We start from the raw sequence: 24,161 nt of genomic DNA on the forward strand, positions 1-24,161 counted from the left end.
GTGAAGAAATTTTCCCCAATACTCAACCTAAACTTCCCCTGGCACAGCTTGAGGCTGTCTCCTCTCACCATGTGTGTGCCAGACCAGTGACTGCAGACAGATATTTGGGCTCTCTTGCTGAGGACTCTGCTTTGGGGAGACACATTCCCCAGAGACAGCTTTAGTCACTGCAGAATCATTGGCTAGGGGGTTGGGGGTTTATTTGCTTTTTTTCCACATTGAGCATAGCACATAGTTTCAGGAAGACCGTGGTGCTGAGTAACACCCGCACAGTGGCAGGAGGAGCTGCTGTTGGAGCTGTTCTCTGGCATCCTCCACTGTATGTAAATACAGGTCCGGAGTGACACCAGCTACAGGCTGAATTACCAGATGGGAAAGTAAACCCACTCCTGCTTTCTCTTCCCCTTGCCCCACTTTTATCTTCTTCACTTGCTGTGAATCTTTGTGGTCATCAGACAGGTCAGGAGCCAGCCTGAACTGGAATGGGACTTTATCTAGGTCATATTTTTTGGGGGTGCTGCATTAAGAATTAAGTGCATCTAAGCCTGTCAATCAGTGTTGCTTGAGAAGTGGGGACATGGAGCATGTCCTATATTTTATGGAGCAGGGAGTTACCCTGCTGCATCCATTTTGTCAGGTGGAAAACAGGATGACAGCAGGAATTAAACCTGCTTGGCTGTTGATTCTACGTTCAGGGACCTGGTCTAGGGGGATTGAGGAAGTAACTTTAATGAGCCCAAAACAAATATGTGAAAATCTAACCCTTGCTAACCCTAGTTAAAATTATGTCATCCAGCCAATTAATCTTCATTTTCACAATTAATAAAATAACCCAAAGCCTTTCTTGCCACATGAACAATTTATCACAGCACGTTAGAACGAAGAGCCAAAAAGCTTTAGGCTGCTCCCACCTTCAATATTAAAAGAACACAAGCACTGACAATTTTAGGAATTGTGAGGCTAACAAGTCCTTTTGTGTTTGCCCTGGGGGCAGAGCAACAGGAACCTCAGGCCTTGATGAATTTTTGTTCCCACAGAACGTGTTCATCTTTAAAATTGCATAAAAGTCTCCTCTTGCGAGCAGGTCCAACCACCAGTGAATTATTCAGGAGTTTGAGGATGTTTTGGACTTGTTACTTGGTCTGTAATGGAAGGATTGAAAGGCAAATAAGGAGCCCCTGTGTGTGAGGACAGATGACTCACCTGGACATGCACGGTATATTTGCAGTCTCTGTATCCCAACGGAATAAAGGTGCTCAGGTGTGAGTTCACCTTGTGCTTTAGTAGGACCTGGTCTGCTACCTCCAGAGTGGGCACAAATCTGCTTATTCCACAGTAAGGTTTTGAGGGAGTGCTTTTCCAAAGGTCTGATGGATAGAACGAGGAATGGACAGATTGTGTAGAATCTGAGCAAAAACAGACACATGGCAGGTTTGGCCTGGTGTGTTCCCAAAACAGCCGCGCTTGTGCCTCTGAGGAGTGTGTGTAAAGCCAGAGAAAGCATTCATGCATTATGTAGTATTTTCAAAGTGTGGAGGATGCTTAGACACCTCCATCCTGGAAATTACTGCGAGCTTGCTGGCAGCATTTAATGTGTGCTGGTTTTCCACCCACCTCCCTCACAGAAGATCTGTCTATAAAAACTCAGCAGAGTTGGTTTCTGCAGCCTGTGTAGATAGAACCAGTGTCAGACCACCCTGATTTCCCCAGTGTCACGGCACAAGGCTTGGCCCGCGTCTCTAGCTGGTCAAGGTGACATGAAGCGCACGTGTCACAGCTGTCCTCAGTGCTGTGCTGGGGTAGGAGTCTGTGTTGTGCTGTCCCCAGATAACCATTTGTATCTTCCTACTAAAGAACTTGCTGTCTCCTGTTTTTATGCCCTTCACACACCACAGGTGACTAAAGGTACAGGGGCACAGGTGCAGACAAAGCCTGCATGTGTTTTATGCCCCAGTCTGGTTGTGCTCGAGGGAAGAATGACACTCTTTATACTTCAGTTATGTAGTGGGGTTTTTTTCCTCCAGCTCTTAAATTTCATGTGTTTCTGGAGGAAAAACAGGTGGTAGTCGCAGCCTTCCCTCCCTCTGGAGCTGGCTACTTTCCCAGAACAAAGCAGGTTGTTTCCAAAATGGGCAGCTTTGGCAGAATCACATACAGTAAATCTTTAAATACTCTGGTATTGTTAAGAGTTTTCTGGGCTTTGTTGAGTCCAGCTTTAACTATTCTTTGAGCTTCATATTCTGTATACTGATGTGAGTCTATACATTCTTTGTGTCTTATCGTTTCCAAATCTTTAGTGTACAATCATCTTACCCTGCCTGAGTCAGCCAGTTGCCTCAATGGTGGGACTCAGCAACTTGAGGCTCAGAGGTTGTTCATTCTGGTATCAAACCGTGTTGGTGATTTAGGTGTTCCCACAGTCAGGAGAGCAAGTACTGCTGGCAGCAGTACCTTGGCTGCTGGGTGCAGCAGTGCCCAGGCTTGCAGGCTTCCATCCAGAATTGCTGTTGCTCTAAACAGGAGCATGGGTGCATGTAGATCGTCTGGGATTAATCTCTCCTCACAGCTGGGAGGCAGGAGTCTTTAACACTGAGTAGGTCTTGGAGGAGGAGGAGTGAGTACCACAAAGCAGAGCTGTTCAGTTCTCCTGTCTTTGGCTCACCAGAAGGCCTGGATCAAAGCTGAGAGAGGAGGAATGGCAGAATTCAGCACTCAGCATGTGATGTGGAGCCGAGGAGTTGTACATTGTGTGCAGGCAAAGCTCACAAACAACTTTGCGGGCCATGGCAATTCACTTGGTGTGGGGATAAAGAGCCTTAGCTTTGTTGGATGGGGGCTGAATTGCAGGGCCTCGTGGTTTGTCTTTCCCACCCCACAGACGCCATGCATACCCTCCTTGGAGGATGCGGTGTCATGGCCCCCCTCCTCAGGTAGGGAGCACAGTGATGGAGAGGTATTGAGCACACACTATCATGGTCTTGCAGCATGTGTGATGTATTGTGCACCTTCCAAACCAACCTGATGCAGTCTCCACAGAGCTCAGTGCAGGAGTTAAACTCCTTTATGTTTTTTCTCTGGTGCATGACAAATCCATGCATCATTTTCAGTGGAACGTGTTGTCGCGCAGCTCGCCCCAGGAGAGGGAGGATGGGGACTGGATGCTGCATCACATACTCTGAGCTCAGCTCTGCCGGGAGCTTATGTTGGTGTAGCCAGTGTTCTGGGTGGAATAGGCACATGGTCTTGGCCTGGATCCTGGTGGAAGCATCAGTGAGAACACCACAGCATGGCACTGGTGTAGGTGCCTTGACAGTCTGCAGCTTCCTTATAAGGGACAGTGGAGGTGCAGCACCAATCTCTGCTCTCTGTGATCAGGGACAGGACCCAGGGAATGGCTGGAGCTGCATCAGATCAGGTATAGGTTGGATATCAATGGACAGCATGTGACAGCCAGGCTCTGGCATAGTTGGGATTGCAGTCCTTAGTCCAGACTTCTGGAATGAGCAAGGCAAGTCTTTCCCAGCCATTCTGTGGAGAACTGGGAGCAGGAGCGCTTTTCCTCACCCTTGAGTAGATGACAATTTTGTTTGTACTGTTGAATTTCTTCCTATTTCTGTTACTTGGGATCATCCAGTTCTATCTATATCTTGTCCCTGTCTGTTTATGTTGCCTCACCAATCCTGCTTTTTAGTGCTGCCCTTGATCTCCACTTTACCCAGTTACTTAGTTAGGAAGGACTGCTGGTTTTCCAATTTCCAAGTAACAGCTTCCTGGGACTATTGCTCCCTAGGGCTCCAGACACTGCTGGTCACAAAGTATATTATTTTGTTCCTTAAAAGTATATCAGGTTACTGCCTTAAAATAGGAAATCATATCTCAAGGCTTAGAGTTTCTTAGCCCCCACTGTTTGTGTTCTGCTCAGCAGTCAGTCCAGGGAAGGTTCTGGCTGGCTCAGGTCCCTGAAGGACAAGGTCATGCTCTGTGTGGGAGAGGAGGCTCTCCCTTCACATTCTCATTGCCTGGAGCACAACCAAAGTCTGTCTTGCAGAACCAGCTGAATCCAGAGCCTCTATGCACAAATTCATTAAGCTTAATGAGATGAGAGGTGAGACTGGGATGTGCTGGATATTACACAGGATGCTTCACTTTGGGTGTCCTCTCTGTATCTCTCAGCTGTGCAGCATGTGGCAGATCTGTTTTTCAGACCATTTAATGGCAAAAACTTGTCTCTGTCCACGTTTCTCTGCACACAGTGTGTGAAACAGGCTGCGGAGGGAGGCTTGGGTTAGGCTTGGGTTTCTTTTGGAAAAGGAAAGAGCTTTTCACTCCGTATAGTGGAACAGGCTTTAATGTTCTTCCAGTCGGGAACCCAGCCAGGACCACAACCTGCTCCAGTGCTCCTGCTACTTGGCTCCAGGGCCTCTCACACGGAGGGGGAGTGTGTGCAGGGGAGAGCCTGCATGTGGGTCTGCACCCTGCAAGAAGGGTAATGGCAGTCAGTCTTCTCTGAGCCCTCAGGACAGCTCTTTTCTTTGGATATTCAAGGATTCTCCTCTCAAATCCATTCTTGGCTGATGAAGAGGTTATTACAGCAGTTTTCTTGAGTACTGTGATTTGTTCTGCAGAATGTAAAAACATGCCATTCCTAGAGCACTTACTCCTTTACAGACATGTCCAACAACTGACTTCAGGTTGCATTTCAAGCCCTGACATGTTATTATAGTCTGTCTATTCAGGGAATTTCCAGGACTGTAAGTTTCATCCTGTAGTGCAGAGCAGGTTGGGATACTCCACACCTCAATGCAGATGGGGCAAGTTCAGCTCGTGTGGGTAAACCAGATTTATTGTGACCCAGGGAGTCACAGTGTCACTGGAAGCAGATCCATACCCTCCCAAGCCCAGCTGGAAGCAGACCCATACTCTCCCAGCTCAGCACACAGCCGGATGAAAAGGGCTTATTATAAAGGAAGGAGAAGGACTTTTTATATGGGCAGGTAGTGACAGGACAAGGGGCAATGGTTTTAAACTGGCAGAGGGCAGGGTTGGATGGGAAGAAATTCTTCCCTGTGAGGATGGGGAGGTCCTGGCATAGGGTGCCCAGAGAAGCTGTGGCTGTCCCTCGATTGCTGGAAGTGTCCAAGGCCAGGTGGGACTTGGAGAAGCCTGGCCTAGTAGAAGGTGTCCCTGCCCATGGTAGAGGTTGTAATGAGATGAGCTTTAAGGTCCCTCCCAACCCAAAGCAGTCTGGGATTCTGAGATTCGCCATTCCTTATATTTGTAATTTATCTTCCCCACAGGTTCCTGGAAATGATGGAAGCCCGAAGCCAAGGACACACATCACCACTAGCAACAAACGGGCAGAGCCCCTCCTCCGGCTCCCAGTCACCCATCATACCTCCGAGCTCCGCATCGACGGGCAGCTCCAGCCCCAGCACCCCCCAGCCGCCGCTGCCACTCACCACAAGCGCCACCATCTCTCCTGACCCCGCCTCATCCTTCTCACCAGTGCCTGCCCCCGAGGCCCCGCAGACCCCCGCGCCTGCCGCAGCTCCCGCCGCCCCCCCGGCCACCGCCCCCCCGGCCAAGCGTGGCATCATTGCGCGGCTCTTTGGGACATCCCCCGCGGCCGAGCCCACTCCTCCCCAGCCAGGTAGGTGCTGGTGCCCTGTTCTGGCAGGATGTGACCCATAGGCCTTCCAGTTTTCATTTCATTTTTTCCCTGCGAGAGGCTGAGCAGACAGGTGTGTGAAGGCCACAGACGCCATGCTTGTGCAGCAGGTGTCCAGGGAGACTTGGGCTGTCATTCTCTATTTTCCCTGATCAACATTTTGATTTGTCTCTGTTCTGGATGGGGACTGTGCCCAGCCAGCTGGGTGGTGGCTGTAGCATGCTTAAGAGGAAGATCCTGAACGCACAGGAGACACTAATAAAATAAGTAAAATGTCAGGTTCTTACCAGGAGCAAAAATACCTCTTGAATAGCAAAAAAATGACTAGAGAAACTATTTGAAGTGCCATCCTTGCACACATGTGGCAGTCCGGAGGGGCTCCTATGCGTAATGGAGAGAAGCGGAGCACTGGGTTTAAAGGTTATTCAGCCAGAAACTGTCACGTAGGTCCAGGCTCCACAGCAGATCCCCCTCTGGGGAAATCTGCTCCTTCAGAGCAGGTCTGGGAGGAGGGAGCCCTCGGCTGCTGCCTCAGCACTGGTACCCGCTGGAGCAGCACAGCCCTCGGTCCAGAGCCTGCCGGACAGAGTGCCAGGCAGAGGCATCAAGGGTTTGATGCATGTAATTTTACTGATCTGGACCATAATTTGCCTGTCACATTCACTTTGTTTGCAGAGCTAACTGGAGCTGCAGAGCTGGCACTGCCTAAAAATCATGACATGGTTTGAGTCACCCTTTGGAAATACCTTCCTTCTCACACTGGCTCACAGTGCTCCTGAGACACCCACAGAGAGAAAGGAGGAGGTGCTGGGGACACAGGTTGCAATTTCAGATGTTGAAATGGTCTGGTTTTAGATCTGCACACAATGTTCTGCATCTTGTGCCTCTTCCCAGATATGACACAATGCACCCATTTTGGTTTGTTTATGACTCTTCCTACCCAGAGAAAATAAAACAAAAACCAGAGAGGAGAGGGGATGTTAGAAATTCCTTGTTGATAAAAACAACCTTTATCATTTTGATCTGTAGAAAAAAAGACTGGTCTACTACCAGTGTTATAATGGTTGGGTTTGGGGCTTTTCTTTTTCTTCTCTTTTTTTAACTCCTTCTTAGCTTGACAGCTGTTTTGGTCTTGTGACTTTCAGCCCTGATATCTCGGAATGCTTAGGAGCGGTTGCAAAAGGCAGCCAGGAAGAGCTGATGTGTCAGTGTTGCAAGGTTTCAGTGGTGTGCCAAGGGGCCTGCACCTCCGCTGGAATGTACCCAGGCACCAATTCACTGGAAAGCAGCTAAAAAAATCATTGTTACCAAGTAATACTTGGTTTTTCTGGGAGTTACTATTTAAGATTTCTCTTGAAGTCTTGGAGTAGTAATTCTTTTGGCTGTGGTTTAGCTTGCACCAGTGCTACTCTGTGGCATTAGTGGTACTGTTGGTATGTAGAAGTGATCTGAAAGTTGTGCTAAGGAGAGTGAAATCTAGAAAAAAAAGGCACAAGTCTTGTTTTACCCAAAAGAAAAGTCTAGATGTAAAGTGCAGCATGAGCAGAGGAAAAACATTGAGTATTGCAAATTCTGGAGAGGTTAATCACTTCAGGCTTCTTAGTTATGCTAATTTCATGAGTTTTCATCCTGATACCTTGAAGATGGGTAAAGGTGTTTCTACAAATTAACTGTATTAAAGTCACTCTCTATTTGAGGTAGCTCTTGAGCTTTTGTTTACACAAAACATCTAAAAGCACAATGTGAACAATTCTGCCTTGGACAGTTACAGCTGAAAAAAGCAAGAGGATAGGAGAGAGGGTGAACCGAACAATGTGGAAAAGGTAAGAGAATAGTGAAGGGACATCCCCCAGAAGGAGTGCACATAGCACAGGTGTAATAAAACCTGTGGTACGGTCAGTCATAGCATTCCCTGGAGAGTAGAGCCAGGCCTTGCCAGGGAGGTTTTCAGTCTGTCTAAAAGCTTGGGTCAGCCTGGTGCATTCTAAACCACAGCAGCCATGATCTGTGATTGCCTTCATGTCAGACTCTGGGCTGTTTTATATCCTGTTCATAACCTTCCTCTTCCCTTGCTGTGGAACCAGGGTCCTGCCTCATGGCTGCTGCCACCCTGGGCAGCACAGATCTGGAAAAAGCCAATTTCTGTCTTGCTTGTGGTGACACCATTGTTTTACAACTCCTGTTGCTAATGCAGATCCTGCTGCTGCCACTCCTCCCCCCAACCCTGCAGCCCCTGCCAAGGTACAGAGCGTGGAGGACTTTGTTCCTGAGGATAGCCTGGACCACAGCTTTCTGGAAGACCCAGCACCACAGAAAGACAAAGGGAAACCACAGGCCAAACACCGTGTGGATAGTGAAAGGTAAGAAAAGGAGGGTGGCAGCAGGGATGGCAGGTCCCCAGCAGGGACACACCTGGATGTGCAGCCTGACTAACATGGTGCAACCATTCCCTGATTCCAGAGCAGTTAGCTGTCCCAGAGGCTTTCTGGCTGTGCAATGGTCAGTCATAGCATTCACTGTTTCCCATTTAGTGACACACACACTGCTCCCTGGGAAGGAGGAACATCACAAAAAGCAGATTATCACCTTCCTGGTGCTGCTGTTTTGCTTTGTGCCCAGATTAAACCACTGGGCCCTTTGTGTCAGGAAGGGATTTTCCTTCTGGCTGAACACACGAAATCATTTGAGATATTTTCCTTCTGGAACATAGTGCACTTTGCAGGGATACTATGTTTTGCTTAATGAATATTTACCTTCTGCAGAGGCACAAAGTGTGGCCAAATTCCTCTATGACTTGGTAATGTCATTCCTGAGGCACTATAAATGGATTTGGGGTATGGTGGAGGACACTTGGAAGCAGAGTACTCTGTAGCTCTGTGGGATTCTGGAAGGAAGGATGGAGAAAGTCATGCTCCTTTGGGAGTGTCACTGCATGGTTGCCTGCAGAATTAAAAAAACTCTTAGGGGGTGCCTTCCTTTTTCTCTGTGTCTAGTGTTTCTTCCCAGAATTTTCTCACTAAATTGGAGAGACACAGATTTGATGGATGATAGGGAATGGGTTGGATATTTACATCCAGAGAGTAGTGATCTATGGCTCAATGTCCAGTTGAAGATGGGTGGTGTTCCTCAGGATCTGTGCTGAGACATGGACTTCATCCATGAAACAGGGGGATTGAGGACACCCTCATCAGGTTTATCAATAACACCAAGCTGAGTAGTGTGGGTGACACTCCTGAATGACAGGATGTCATCCAGAACCTGGAAAACATGAGAAATGGCCCATGGGAACCTCATGAGGTTCACCAAGGCCAAGCTCAAGTTGCTGTACCTGGGTTGGGGCAACTCTGGGATCAATCCAGGCTGGAGGGTGAAGGGATTGAGTGCAGCCCTGGGGAGAAGGACTTGGGGGTGCTGGTGGGTGAGAGCTGGACCTGCCCCAGCCCTGAAACTGGGCTGATCCCCAGCATGGGCAGCAGGGAAGAGGGAGTTCTGCCCTGCTCAGGTGACACCCCACCTGCAGAGCTGCCTCTAGCCCTGAGGGCTAGCATCAGGAGGATGTAGAACTGCTGTAGAGAGTCCAGAGGAGGCCATGGAGATGCTCCAAGGCCTGGAACCCCTCTGCTCTGGAGCCAGGCTGGGGGAGCTGGGGGTGTTCACCTGGAGAAGACAAGGCTCTGGGGAGATGTTATTGCTGCCTTTCAATATTTAAGGGACGATGAGGACAGAGATTTTAGCAGGGCGTACTGCAATAGGACAAGAAATGGTGATTTGAAACTAAAAGAGGGGAGATTCAGACTAGGTACAAGGAAGAAGGATTTTACAAGAAGAGTGGTGAGGCCCTGGCACAGGTTGCCCAGGGAAGTGGTGGATACCTCATCCCTGGAAACATTCCCAGTCTGGCTGGATGGGGCTCTGAGCAACCTGATCCAGTTGAAAATGTCCCTGCTCAGTGCAGGGGGTTGGAGCAAGCTGAGCTTTAAGGCCTCTTCCAACCCAAACCAGTCTGTGAGTCTATAATTATCTCCTCAAAATGGCAGAGCTGTGCTTATGCCATGAGCTGTGTTTTCTCTTTTTTTTTTCCCCCTTTTTTTCTTTTCCTGGCTTTGGTGTTTTTTAACCAAAAAAAGAAAAGGGGATTGTGTATACTGAACTGCTCAGACAAGAGGATGTGCAGTGAGGTGTCTGAAAGCAGACTGTCTCTTAAGAGGTGACCTAAGCATACTCTCAGGCTCTGTATCCGTTGCTCAGAATATTCCTTGCCTGCTGCCTCTTGTCATCAACACTGGATTAACCAGGAGACTAATTAAGCGTGGACACTGCTCATCTGTGAATTCTGCCTCTTTTAACATCCTTGTCAAGACCCAGTGTTCTCTACTTCAACCACAACAACCTTAAATCAGTGCTGTTTGTGAGGCTCAATGCCTGTGTAATGCAGGTCAGCCTGAATCATCATCCCTTGTGATGGCAGAACACGTGGATGTTTTATTAAAACTAAGAAAAAAAAGGCAAGAAAAAAGTGGGGTTGCTGGCAGCATGCTGGCCTACAAAGCGTCTTGCTCGTGGCTGTGGCAGAGCTGAGATATTTTCCTGGGTTTAACAAGGAGTTGTCAGAAAAGCCAAGCCTGACCTTCTGAGGGACTGGGTCCTGAGATGCCCTCAGAACTCTGGAGCTGCAGTTCTACTGTGGTTGGGAGGCTGATCCTTCACAAAGGTTTCTCTGCTCCAGAGTGTCAGTCACTGGAAGCAAATAAGTGTTAAACTGTATAAAAAAAACAAACATGGTGGACAGGGGTGCGAGAACCCTGCTCCTTTGTTTAGAGTTCATCCTTTGCTCACAGTGATACCCAGTGCAGTCACAACAGCTCTGTTTCCCTGTGAGAAAACATTGCAGCACGTCCCTGCAAATTCACACACTCATTTCTCCTCTGCAACCTGGCATCCATGGCTTGCTCTGGTTTCTTCTATATATCATGCAGTTTTCTTAGTAGCCTGGCATTTTTCCATTCTGTTTCTTGCCAAAAAGGGCCTACTAGAATAAGCCAGAGATGCAGATGTGGTTCGGACCATCACCTGCAATCTTGGAAACCTTTCAGGATGTCACTTACAGCCCCACAGTAGCTAGGAACAACATTCCAGTTCTGTAAGCACTGTCCTCGATAATCAGCTTCTGCTGCAGTGAGGAGGTGGTTGTAATTCCCATAAAATCTGCTGCAGAAATTTATCTCTGGCCTAAAGAACACAGTAGATCTGTGGAATCACTCAAACCTTGGGGAGATTTTATTGGTTTCAAAAAATGGAGTCCTGGAAGCTGCTTTTCCCCTGTATCTGAGTGAAGAACAAGGCCTGAGGATGTCCCAGCAAGATGCATTCAGGTCTCGTGCTCATTTTGAAGCAGATACCTGAGTGTTGAGCTTACACAGCTCACCAGCATGCCTGGGTGTGCTGTAGCCAAGGGTAAGCTCCAGGACTGAAGTGTCATTGAAGATGTGGCAGAAGAATGGGCCATGTTTTGAGAATTTGTGAAATTACTTCTCCTACCCAAGAGGAATCGCCTTGTTGACTCTGAGCATGAGTCCTGCAGGGAGCTCTGGGAACACCTCAGTGTACTGAGGTACATTCACAGGGTTGGAAGGCAGCTTGGGGGCCATCCAGTTCAACCTCCCCCTCCTGGGCCGCTCAGAACTGGTTTTCCAGAACCATTTTGGATTTTGAGTATCTCCAGAGAATCCACAACCTCTCTGGCAACCCATGCCAGCGCTCAGGCATGCTCTCAGTGGAAAAAGTGTTTGCTTATGTTCGTGGGGAACCTCCTGAGTTACAGTTTGTGTTCCTTGCCTTTTGTCCTGGCACTGGGCAGCACCAAAAAGAGCCTGTCTCCATCTTCTTTGTACCTCCTTCAGCTGTTTAAATACCTTTATAAGGTCTCCTCAAGCCTTCTCCAGGCTGAGCAGTCCTGTCTTTCATGTGGGAGATCCCTTCCTCATGTGAGCAATGCTCCAGTCAGTTAATCATCCTCATGGCCCCTCACTGGATTCACTCTTTCTTTGCTGTGCACTGGACTCCAGCTGTGGCCTCACCAGTGCAGAGCAGAGGGGCAGCATCACCTCCCTGATCTGTTGGCAGTGCTTTGCCTCATGAAGACCAGGACACCATTGGCCTTCTTGGCAGCAGGAGCACCTTGTTCAGCTTGGCATACCCCAGGCCTGCAGTGACGTCCTGGGTTTTGTTCAGTGACACGTTGTGGTTCTCTGACTTGCAGTAGAGAACTCCCAGAATCAGTTCCTTTACCAGTTAATTAGGAAGGTATTTCAATCTCCCAATTTGCTGTTTCAGAACTTAATTTGCTGCTCTTTAACCTGATGCCCTGAGCCAGCATGGATATGAGTGCGCCAGAGGACCTAATCGGGCTCCAAAGCATCTCACCCTTGGCTCCTGCTGGGTCAGGCAGCCTGGGTCCCTGGGGGGGGCTGAAGGTGTCTGAAAGCCAGTTTATGCTTTACCTGTCAGTGTTCCTGATCTTTCTTTTCTGCATCCTTAGACATTTATCTTAAAGATGGATTAGATGTGTGTGTCCTTACATCTGAAGGGCTTTGAAGTGGTTCTTTGCTTTTATGGGTCTGTTATGGATTCCATGATGCCCAGCTGTGCTAGCCCAAGGGAGGGAAGGTTCACAGTAGAAGACCAACATCTCCTAGAGCAGCCATGCAGGCTCATCCTGCAGCGTGGGATTCCCTCAATTTACCTGCTTTATTACAGCTTGGGTTTTTTCTCTTTCGTTAGCCCCGCAAAAGGATGTGAGAGAAGCCCTTGAGCTCCTGGGGCTGTGGGAACCCAGCCCAGCTAGGTTTGAGGCTGTGAGCTCAGGTTGCATCAGGGTTTGTTTCCTCCCCAGCAGCCAATCTGTGACACACTGGAAGCTCACAGAGGACACCCCAGCAGTCTCTGTGGTCACTAGCTCAGAGCAGACCTCAGTGAGCAGCATCATTTTTGGGGGGTGCACCTGCAGCCACACTAGCTCAGTGCTCATGCCAGCTTGGCAGCGCTTCAAGGATTGCAGGGAGCAGTGCAATGTGCTTTGCTTTGCATGCTTTGCCTTCCTTCCAGCTGGAAGCTCAGGACCACAAGCTGATCCTAGTTTTGCCTTGTCAGAGCCTGTTTATACTGAAGCAGTGATTTTCCTGATGTATATTCACTCCACTGCTCTGCTCTTAACGCTGTCGCTCAGTGATCTGTGTTGGCTGGAGATGGAGGCAGGTTTCTCACTGCAGAAGGATGTGACCCACTTTGGTGAGGGGGTGTACACACAGGGATGTACACCCACTGGGACTGGGAAAGGTGGAAATGCTGCAGGTCTGTGTGGAGTCTGGAAGGACAGTGGCAGGAATCTCTTAAGAGCCCCTGTGCCTAATAGAGCAGTGATGTGTTGAGGAAAGGCAATGTGTCTAGTTCAGAATAATATCCTGCCATTTTTAGGATGCAACTCCATTTTCTTTTCAGTGCATTTCAAGAGAAAACCCTGCCAGTGCTTTGAAAACCTCAGGAATCACTCACTTGTCATTCCTCCAGCTTTGGGGGCTGCTTGGGCACCAGTTTTCCTCTCCTTTGTGTGGCTGGGCTGTGTGCCTCCCTCCTGGCATAGTGTGAGAGCAGCAGTGTTAGTGATGAAGGGCCTCTTCGGCAGCCTGGCCCTGCTCAGTAGGGCGCTGAGAGCAGGTCCTGAGAGCAGAGGAATCCACACCAAGAGCAGAGGGAGGGCCTGTCCTTGTCTTAGCACTCCAGCCCAGACAAGCACTGGTTGTGATCACTGCTGTCCCGTTGTCACAAACAACTCCATTGTCTGTTGGCATATATATTAACTCTCTTAAACTATCTTGTCAAGCAGTACCCAGCCATGTAGAGGAGCCAGAGTGAGCAGTTGCCATCATCCCAGCTCTGTTTAGGGTATTTCTCATCTCACCAGCACACCATACTTGTGTATGTGGTGTTCCCAGCACATACAGTGCTTGGCCTGTGCTGGGAACACCACTTACTTGCAGTTAAAGGATTTTAGGGTTTTGTTTATGTCTGTACAATCTAATCTGTTCCAAGCTATGTTTTTTGTCTCTGTATAAAAAGAAGGTTGTGCTTATACCATCCAGGTGGCATCATTAAAAGGGCAGAGACTTGCGTGTGGGGTTGTCAGGAAGGAGCTGGTTATCTCTTGTGGATGAAACAAATAGAACAAGGAAAGGTGATGGCAGAGGCTCATCAGCTGAGCCTGGGGAAAATACCTATATTCCTGACATGAGCACAGTTTTCAGAAAATGTTAAAATTGAGTCCTAGGGACATTCAGACAAGAATCCTCAGTTTCAGCTGCAAAGCTCTCTCAAGCTGCCTTTGAACACAGAACTGTGCTACATCCAGGGAGGCTGACAGACTCCCAGCTCTGGCAGTATGTCCTTAGGTTAATTTAATTTGGGCAATGTTAAAGCTTGGCTATGGTGTCTGTGTATCTGCCTGCTTCAGGGAGCACTGCAGAAAGAGAAATGGTTCCAGAAAGCTAATAGCTGCCAGTGAACTCCCATAGCAGTGACAGTGTATGATTAGGTTTAATTACAGGATATGGGGATGAAGACAGGCAGTTCCCATGGTTTGACTGACTGATCCTTGCATGGTGGATGGAGCTCCATGTTCTGATGAAGCTGTGGCAACAGGCTTCTCTGTACCTCTGAGGCTGATCTTCTCCAGCCACTCATTTCCAGCTTGAGGGGCAGCAGCTGCTCTGTGACACATCCTGCTGTGGCCCTTTTGGTGCTGGGCCAGTGCCACTGCTGCAGCCTGCAGGGAGCAGGTCCAGCCTGAGCTGGACAGTGGCAAGGGAAGGCTGGCAGCGCACAGAATCACAAAATCACCAGCTGGTTTGTGTTGGAAGGGACCTTAAAGCCCATCCCATTCCAGCCCCTGCTACAGGCAGGGACACCTTCCACTATCCCAGGTTACTCCAAGCTTCGTCCAACCTGGCCTTGTACACTTCCAGGGATCCAGGGGCAACCAGAGCTTCTCTGGGCACCCTGTTACAGGGCCTGCCCACCCTCACAGGGAATAATTCCTTCCCAATATCCTGTCTAACCCTGCCCTCCTTCAGCTTAAAGCCATTCTCCTCGTCCTGTACAAAGTCCCTTTCCAGCTCTATTGGAGCCCCTTTAGGCACTGGACAGGGCTCTCACACTTCCCTGGAGCCTTCTCTTCTCCAGGCCTGACTATCCTCATTTTCAGCCTGTCTCCAAAGCAGAGGTGCTCCAACCCTTTAATCATCAGCTGCCCCAGGCTGGGGACATGTCCTTGGCTGTACAAGCCAGGCTAGTTTCAGTGTTCATGCAGGAGGAGGCAGGTCTGTCCAGCACCTCCTGGGGTGCTGTGTCTGATCACTCTCTGTGTTGCAGTGATGGAGAGGCGCCTGGAGGGAACCCCATGGTGGCAGGTTTCCAAGATGACGTGGATCTGGATGACAAAATCCCCAGCAGACCAATGCTGGCAGCAGAACGGGTGCCGAGCAAGAACGTCACCCTCTCCAGTGAGGAGGAGGAAGAGGAAGAGGTGAAGGATTCTAAGGTCATCCTCATATCTGATGGAGACAAAAACACAGAGCAGGAAAAAAAAAGGTACAGAGCATAGACTGAAGTGTGGGGTTGTGCTGGTAAACCTGGATCTCTCCTCCATCTTGCCACTGACTGTGTGTGGCCTTTGGGAAGTCTTGGTGTCTCTGTCTGCCTGTTCTTCAGCTGTAGGCTGGGGCTGTAGTTACTGTAGGTGTAACTGCTGTGTGTGGTGTGTCTTACCCCGTGCCTTGGAGCACTGTGCTCCTGTGCCAGTGGGATGGTTCTGCATGCTTTTCCTCAAATTTGAACAAGAGCCTGGAACTAAGCACCAGAGTGGCTGTTTGTAGTGGTGTGGGGAGGAGAGAGGAGTCAAGTCTTGGGTGAAGGGAGTGGAGTCACTCACCACACCCTGTGCTGGGGAATGATGATGTTCTCCACATACCACATCCTGTGGGGTGAAGGTTAGGATTAGGCACATGAGGGTTATCCTCAGCCTGAGTGGTGCATTTGACCCCACACCGCTATAGGATGCACTGCCTTTCCCAGTGGGATGCATGATGCAGCCTTCAGGCAGGCTTAGCTGTTAACTGTGCCTTGCTCCACAGAATAGGGTGGACAGACTCTGACAACTTGTTTCTTCTCAGGTCTTCCAGAAATTCTCTGAAACCCCAGAGTGAAGCAATTTTGACCAAAGCAACTGACCCGAAGCCTCCTGACAGTTTACCTCCCCGTTCTGGGTCTGAAGGAAACAACAGCAGCAAAGGCAACACAAGCCTGGCAGCTCCTGCTGCTGGCCCCACAGCAGCAGCCCAGGCCTCAAAGGCCACTGCCCAAAGCAAAGGACTTGCTTCCAAGCAGAAAGTGGTCAAAGAGGAGAAGCCTGAGGAGTCTGACAGTGATCAAGAGGGACCAATAGCTACTCAGATGCTCTCATTCGTTATGGATGACCCAGACTTTGAAAGTGAAGATTCTGACAGCCAGAAGAAAAAGATGGTAAATAACAGCCCGTGTTGCTGTGAGCTCTGCCCAGCTGAGCTGGAAGGGTTGAGGCATTGCCATGAGCAGAGCCTCCCTCAGCAGCAGTTACTAAGCAACCTGCAGAGTTTGATGTGAGCACAAACCCAGTAATGCTCTGAGTATGGAAGCCACCTGGCAGCAAGAACCCCATAGAATCACAGATCCATAGAATACCCTGAGTTGGAAGGGACCCAGAAGAATCATCAAGCCCAGCCCCTGTCCCTGCCTAGACCCCCCAGCAGCCCCACCCTGGGCATCCCTGGCAGCGCTGTCCAAAGGCTCCTGGAGCTCTGGCAGCCTCGGGGCCGTGCCCATTCCCTGGGGAGCCTGGGCAGTGCCAGCACCCTCTGGGGGAAGAACCTTTTCCTAATATCCAGGCTAGACCTTCCCTAACATGAAGTTTGTGTTTACAGACACAAACAAGATTTATGCTTGGGTGTTTTTACTGTGCTGTTTACTCTTAGCCAGTCCAGCAGTGCCAAATGCAGAGCTACTGGGTTTTCATGTGAACTTTAACATGCAGAAGGGTGTCTCTGCCGGAAAGAGTGAACTCCTTGCAGTCAATCCAGCAATAAAAAGGCATCACAAAATTTGCTTGGCAAAGCCTAAAGGGAAGAAGGAAGGTCTGCTTGGGAAGGACTTTTCAGGACAGCAGAGGTAGCTGTAAGGTCTGTGACGTTCAGCACGTGCCAGCAGGTGTCTGCTAAAACAAATATACCAGGGGTCCCCCCACACCTACCCTGTATTACGGTGGAGAAGACACTTGTCCTGCACCTCTTCTCTGAACTGGTCAGAACTTGCTGCATGGCTTGAGATATCCCTGAGTTTGGTGACCACTTCTCACAACCTGCAGAGCAATCTCGGAAACTGCTAGCAGTGATTTGGGATGGGCAATGGCTGTTCAGGGGTGTCCTGATGTCTGGGTTTGCTGGTGTTCGGGGGTTTCCCTCAGTTGTTATCATTCTGGAGTCCTGTTGAAAGGGCTATTGTCACAGTTTCTTTGACCTTATTCATGTGTCATGCTGTTTATTAAGTAATTTTCTATTCATTTTGCATCTTAACTTCCTGCTTTTCTTGACAATATGAAACCAAAAGTATTTGGTGCAAATTTCCATCTCTTGCATGCTGCAGTGAGAAGGGATTGATGAGAAAGCAGCAGTGTCCAGGAATGCCTGACCCCAGGAATGCTCCATAGCATGTGAATGCTTTCCCACTGCAGGGTGTACTGGTCAGGCAAACCAGTACAGCCATTGCCATTAACAGGGTGGGGGCAGTGCCTGACCAGCAGCACAGTGGGGCCGTTTTCCATCTGTGTACAAAGATACAAGGAAAGGTTGGATCAGATTCTGAAGAGGATGAGTTGGCAGGTATCAGAAGATCATTAAACTGATTTTCCATTCCCATCTTGCAGAGATGGAGGATTTTGGGGTAATTTCCAGGCTCTGCAACATCCTGGGTTTTAGCTCATGCTGAAGGGGCAGATTTGCCCTGGGAGCACATTCCCTTTTGGCTTGCTGAAGGGAATTATTCTGCAGACACACTCTGCTTCCTCAGCCCTGCTGCCTCTGGTACCTGAGACCCACAGAGCTGCACAGCAAAAAGCATTTGTCACTAAGGGCTGGAGGGGAGTTTTCAGTCTATTTGATTGGATTTTCCCAGAACAGAGATGCCTCCCCAGGGCAGAAGGAAGCTGATGCTGGTGAGCTAACAGAGTTGAAGGTCTCATTTAATCCCTTTATATTGGGAATTTGATTTCAGCAGCCCCAGTGCGAAGTTTTCAGAACACCCTTGTCAGTACCAGTGCAACTGAGGCATTTTACCAAGGCAAAAATTAGAGCTCATGAGATCCAGGACATTGATTTCCAGGCAATAACAGCTCATTTCAGCTGGCATTTCCTTCTCTCCTCCCCACCTGCTGACATCTGACATTTTTGTATGCAAAATGGTTAGAGATTTTGGTTGAAGTATTTGTCAGTGTTGTCTGCCTTTGCTTCTCTCTAGAATGAATTCCCAGTGCGAGAAGATCTCTCTGAAATATCTGATGATGATACCTCACTGGGAAAGCCACCCCAACCTGTGAAATCAACAGTCCCCTCCTTTAAACTGAAAAATGACTCAGATCTCTTTGGCTTGGGTTTGGAAGAAGCTGGTCCCAAGGAGAGCAGTGAGGAAGGTAAAGCTCACACCTTATTTCCACTCTTGCTGCTTTTGTTTGTCAGGCATCTGGTTTTTCCAAAGTCTTTCCAGCAAACCAATTTGCACTAAATAAAATACCCTCTAACTTCATGCAGTGCCCTGTGTGAGTCGTAATCTGGTTTAGCACAGCATAAATAGCTTTTAAGTTTTTCCCCATGAGGATGAGAAGTTGGCTTCTCCCTGGCACCAGCCATAGGTTATTTTTGTCCCAGCTGCAAGCAGAAGCACATCTTTCACAAGCTGCTGCTGTGTAAGCCTTCCTGCTTAGCCCTATGTGCTTGGGAATTGGTGTTCAGCATTGCATTGCAGTGTCCACCCCCTCCAGAATTTGGATCAACTTGAACAAAATGCTCTGACATACCCTGTCAATTTCCTCTTCTGTTTTTGAGAAAGATGGGGTGGGATCCTATTCATGCAAAAAATTCCTGCTGTCTAGGCATTACTGCAAAGCAACTTCCTGTAGACCTGCCCCAATGTCAGCATGAAAGATGGGAATTTAAAGATTTAAGGAAGGAAAAAAGCTGTGAGCAGCACCAGAGAGCACTCCTTGAATAGCTGTTCCAAAAGTGTGAGGAAGGTGTCACAGGCTGCCATGGTTCCGTCAGCTTGTCACTCCGAGCTGCTGAACAGCAGAGCTTGAAATAGCTGTAAGTGCATCTGCAGAGGCCCAGGTCAATAATTTAACTTCAGTTTAGATTCTTAAATAATTAATTGTGGGTTCCTCCTATCTCCTCTTTTGGTGATAAATATAAAACCATCTCTCGGTCGTCAGTGATTGGAGCTTGACTGGCAATTAGGCTTCTCCATGGCTGCATTTACACATCAGCTGAGGAAAAAGGTATTTGTAGGTAAGAGTGACAGTCAAACAGCACATGTGAAGAGTGGTGCTGCTGTGAAGCCTCTTGTGAAGCAGCCAAGCAGGTAGTCCCCTGTTCAAGGAGGTTTTGTGCAAAGGCAGCGGACACTCAGCAACCAAGTCATCAGCCATAATCATATCTGACACATGTGACAGGGATGGACTCTGGGACTCGTTTGGTAGTGTGAAAGTATTCACCCCTGTAGAGCAGGGATGCTTTGGGAATGTCATTTCCATATACAGTGTGAGCAGCAGTGAGTGTTGGCCTGCCAGGGTGTCCCATCTGCTGATACCGTGTCCTCAGTCATCCTCAGAGAAGATGCCTGGGAGGATTTCCATCAGAGGGGAACTGTTCCCAAGAGCTCTTCTTCATTTCTGGAAATAACAGTCCAGTCCCAAATTTGGCCTTTGGACCAGTTTGTAGAGCTAGACTCTAGATGTGTTTCTTAGTAGCTGTGACTCAGTGAATGCTAGGTCAGTGTTGATCACACAGATCATATAATGCTCATAATTAAACGAGACAGATATGGTTCAGTCAGGGTGTGAGTGCTGGGGCCTGTGTTGCTTCCCAAAGGGGCACAGTTTGACCTGGGGTGCTGGCCTTGCCTTTGCCCATGGATGCCCAGGATGGAGCATTTTGTTCTCAGAAATGGGGCCAGGGCAGAATTACAGCTCTTATCATTTAAATTAAACACAATGTTTCTGGGTTGTTTTTTTTTGTTTTGTTTTGTTTTGTTTTGTTTTGTTTTGTTGTTTGTTTTAACAGATAAACAAGCTTCTAAGGAGAAAAAGAAGAAGAAAAAGAAAAGCAAAGAGGTATTGTTAATTAAACAGATCTGCCGTGTTACCCACCTGCCAAGAACAGACGTGGCCTTCCGTGGTTTCCTCCTTGGGAAAGGGACTTGGTGGACTCCCTTCTATGCTCACATCCTGCACCTCTGATCTCTGCCTCCTAGGCTCTGCAGACCACTGAACTTCAAAGCAAGCTTATAGAGCAGTTGAATTTTGGAAAGGGAGTGTGTGAGTTTGTAAAATACAGGATGAGGAAGAGCAGTGCCTCTCTGCTACACTGTGTTCATAGCACCATGATTTTCAAGCAGAAGGGTGCCCACAACATATATCTCGTGGATAGTGAGGGAAGCCTGCAGGAGGCTTTGTGCCATTTAAGCCTGTCCAGTACCGTGGTATTGTTGGGCACAAACTCTCAGAAAGACCAGTGCCCTGTATAACCCAAATGGTTTGTCTGCTTCTCTGTCCAAGCTTACAGAAGGGTCTTCAGTGCTTCAACCTGAGTAAGAGTCCTAATTCAGTTGAAGACATCCCTGCTCATGGCACGGGGGTTGGACTAGGTGCTTTCCAGCCCAAACCATTCTGCAGAGTCAGGTGTCAGGGCAGTACATCCTGGGTCACTGGCACTCTCAGAGCATTTGCTAATAAAAATGTTCTCATTTTGCAGGAAGAGGACAAGTCAGTGAAAAAGAAGAGCAAACACAAGAAGAGCAAAGAGAAGGAGGAGAGCAAAGAGGAAAAAGAGAAAAAGAAAAAGAAAAAGAAGAGCAAGGAGAAAAGCAGTGAGATAGATGAACTTGAGGCTTTTCTTGGTGGAGGAGGAGCCGGCGTGAGCAAACCACAGGGCGGGGGGGACTACGAGGAGCTGTAGTTTGGCTGCAAGTGGACTCTGCACCATGGCTGTCTCCATCTTCTCTGATGAGTCACCCCAGGACAGGCACAGATGTGTAAAGCTTTGGCCCTTCACTGTATGATCTCTCAAACCAGAATGAGCAAAACAAAAGCTTTACATCTATGTGTGCTGCTCTGGTGCATCGTTACACAAAGAAAACCAAGCTGAGATGTACATGAACCAGGGGAAGGTTCAGGGCATGGCTCCCAGGCCTGCTGCCAGGCTGTCAGTTTTTCTCCTTGCAGAGATGCCCCATCAGGTTACTGGCAGGCTGTGGGGCAAGGGGACCTGCCTCATGCTCCATCCCTGCTGCATTCCACTCCTGCACACCTGAAATTCCTGTCTTGTTAAGAGGAGTGCAACCAAACATGCTGCATGAACACATCATGCTTGACTGTCTCAAGTCTTTAACTTCTTATCCTTCCTATTTTTTTAAGGAGAAAGATTATATTTGCCATTGCTTCACCCAGCAGTTGATGAGCTTTAAGTCAAGCAGATCATGCTATGGTACAGCTCTCTAAAGCAGCAGGCGCAGGGACAGTGTGAGAGAGAGTGTGATTGTTGAAGTCCTTTGAACAGGACCTTTCTGCACAGCAGCTTAATTAACCCTCACTGGTGCTGCTGTTGGAATTCATGAAGCCCATTGATTTCCGTGGCCCCAGTGTCTCAGACACTACATGTAAGCTGCTATGCAGTTTGGGAAGACAATGAAAAGTGCAAAGCTAACCTGAAAGAGAGAAAAAAATCAGTGTTTTTCTGCATTTCCCACCCTTGAATTTGCATATTCCAGAATCCCCTGCTGCTGGGACCTCTCAGGGACATGACTCCATGTGGAAATGAAGATATCCAGAGCTTCAGAATTGGCTACAGGGCAGTGTTGGCATGGCAAGGCATTTGCGTCTCAGGCATTTTCCAGTCAGGCTGTAAACCCTGGCTGCTGCTCTGTGCCGAGAGGGACCAGCACTGCAGCTCAGCAGCGTCCATCCTGCTCCAGCCTCTGTCCATCCTGCAGCCAGCCAGTGTGCTGACTTTCCTGCCCCAAGCAGAGAGCCTCCTCTGTCCCGTGAGTTTGGGAAGTCTTTTAGTTTTTGCTTTGAACTTAAACCTATGGATTAGTACCTGCTCAGCAGCCATTGGAGGGGCACTCTGGCCACCCCTTGGTACTCACCTGTGTCTCAGTCCGCAGTCTCTGTGTTTGATGGAGCTGGTCAATCCTCTGTACCCCTACTGGCTTGGGTCTGGGGTCCCTTGCTCAGCTCAGATGGTGAAGCTTCCTCCAGGTTCTGTGCATTACATTCCCCTCTTCCTTGTAAGTTGATTTGAGGTTTGGTTTTGTTCTCCCTCACCCCTTTCTGTTGTAAAATGTCAGCCATGAAATCCAAACTGGAGTTTCCTTCCGCATCCCTATAAAGCAATGTTCTATTGATCCACTAACCGTTCCAGAGCTGTCTTGACCAGCAGGCATTTCCTGCTCCATTTTTCTTGTGCCCAAAATGCACTTGTAACCATTTCCCTATAAAACAAACTGGTTTCTTGCTGTATGAGCAGTGCGTTGTTCAGGTTTGTCTGCCATTAGCATTTGCCTCTGAGCATTCCACGTGGCACTGTAGGGAAATTGCATGGGACAGTTCAAACTTTGCACAGCCGGGGAGGAAAAGGAAGATTGAGACGGGACCGGTTTGCTGCCCTTCTGGGCAAAGGCAGGTGGAAGTTCAAGCCTCAGCTGCTGCAGTCCCGAAAGTGCTTCTGTTCCATCAGGACTTTGGGTCATGTTCCATTTTTGCGTTGAAAAACCCTGGTACAGTCCATTCTGATTATAAAGCTCTGTTGTACACTTGTCTCTGCACATCTTCTTCTACCCCAGAGCCTCTGTGCCTGGGCTCGGGAGCTGTGTGTCCCTCCTTGTGCTGCTGTGCTCCCACACCTCACGGGAAGGGGGTGCGGAATTAAAATTCATTCCAAAGAAAAGGAGCTGAACATAAAAACCATGAGTTCTTTCTCCAGAACTGATGTCTGCCCTGAGGGAGCTGTTGCTTCCCCCAGTGTGGAGGGGGCGGGGGTTTGCTCAGGTGTGGCTGCAGGGGGCTGTACTGGTGGCCAGTCCCTGCTGACTGGGGCTGGCCTCGGTGTGTCTGGCTCCTGTGCCAGGTTTGCTGCCGTAGGAGCCTCCACATTCCCTGCAGCTTGCCAGCACAAGGAGCTGAGGCAAAAACAAGCAAAGATGAATCATTCTGCTCCAAAATACTCCTGTAAAAGAGAAAAGTAGATGCGCAAGGATCTGCTTACACTGGCTGGTTCTACCTACGCTCGAGCCACAGGAGGGTGTGTGGCGTGGTTTGGCTTCTGCAGCAGGGCCAGAGAAATCCCCACCCTGTGGTAAAGTGGGAGTGTGGAAGGGAAAAGCAACAAAAAGGCTCTTTTTATAATACACACAATCCCAGAATGATTTAGGTTGGAAGAGACCCTAAAGCTCATCTGATTCCAGCCTCCTGCTGTGGGCAGAGACACCTTTCAGTAGACCTGATTGTTCCAAGCCCTGTCCAACCTGGTCTTTTTAGGCTTGGGCTTCTCCCTTTTCCAGGGAATGCTGAACTGGTTTGAGCTACAGCATGAGCTGTGACCCAGAGCCAGCAAGCGTGAGGGAGGGGAGAAGGAAATAGGCCTTGTTTGAGCCAGGCTTTCCCTTGCCATCCTTTCAAAGAAGCTAAATATAAAAAGTATGTACGTGCCTGTCATTATGGGGAAGCTTCTGCAGGATCACAATGATATAAATAGTTACTGCAAGCATCTCTGCAGGTACCAGGGTATTTGCTTTTGGTTTTATCACTCATCAAAAAAAAAAAAAAAAAAAAAAAATCAAGAGCTTGAGGCTGAGGAGCTACGTTTTCTTGGAGCTAGTGCTGGTCAGAGCTGCCGGGGCTGGGTTTTGAGCAGTAGGAGGGAAAAGTGCAGATTTATCACTGCATTTTGGCTGGGGTTGTTTACCCAGCACAGCATGGGAAGCCTCATCCATCAGGGACAGGGTAGTGCCTGCTCCCCTGCCTGCCTGGGATCTCCAGGGCCACCAAAGTGTCTTGGCTTCCACTGTGCTAGCTTGGAGCCAGAGCACTCAGGATAAGCCAGGACAGAGCTCCAAGGGCCCCTGCTCTCACCCAGTGTCCTCC

General features: G+C 48.9%; 1 protein-coding gene across 1 annotated transcript in view; it reads left to right on the forward strand.

The window, feature by feature from the left end:
• Nucleotides 1-22,835, forward strand: part of RABL6 (RAB, member RAS oncogene family like 6) — a 53,417-nt gene extending 30,582 nt beyond the window's left edge. The window contains exons 9-15 of the mRNA XM_071453782.1: nucleotides 5,298-5,650; nucleotides 7,863-8,028; nucleotides 15,092-15,310; nucleotides 15,892-16,240; nucleotides 18,266-18,437; nucleotides 20,083-20,132; nucleotides 20,773-22,835. Of these exons, the coding sequence (XP_071309883.1) occupies nucleotides 5,298-5,650; nucleotides 7,863-8,028; nucleotides 15,092-15,310; nucleotides 15,892-16,240; nucleotides 18,266-18,437; nucleotides 20,083-20,132; nucleotides 20,773-20,976 (1,513 nt within the window). The 3' untranslated portion in view covers nucleotides 20,977-22,835. The remainder of the gene's footprint in view (nucleotides 1-5,297; nucleotides 5,651-7,862; nucleotides 8,029-15,091; nucleotides 15,311-15,891; nucleotides 16,241-18,265; nucleotides 18,438-20,082; nucleotides 20,133-20,772) is intronic.
• Nucleotides 22,836-24,161: the final 1,326 nt, after the last annotated feature.

Source organism: Agelaius tricolor, unplaced genomic scaffold, assembly GCF_023055355.1.
Source record: "Agelaius tricolor isolate 1412-34295 unplaced genomic scaffold, bAgeTri1.0.p SCAF_37, whole genome shotgun sequence".
Taxonomy (NCBI): Eukaryota; Metazoa; Chordata; class Aves; order Passeriformes; family Icteridae; genus Agelaius; species Agelaius tricolor.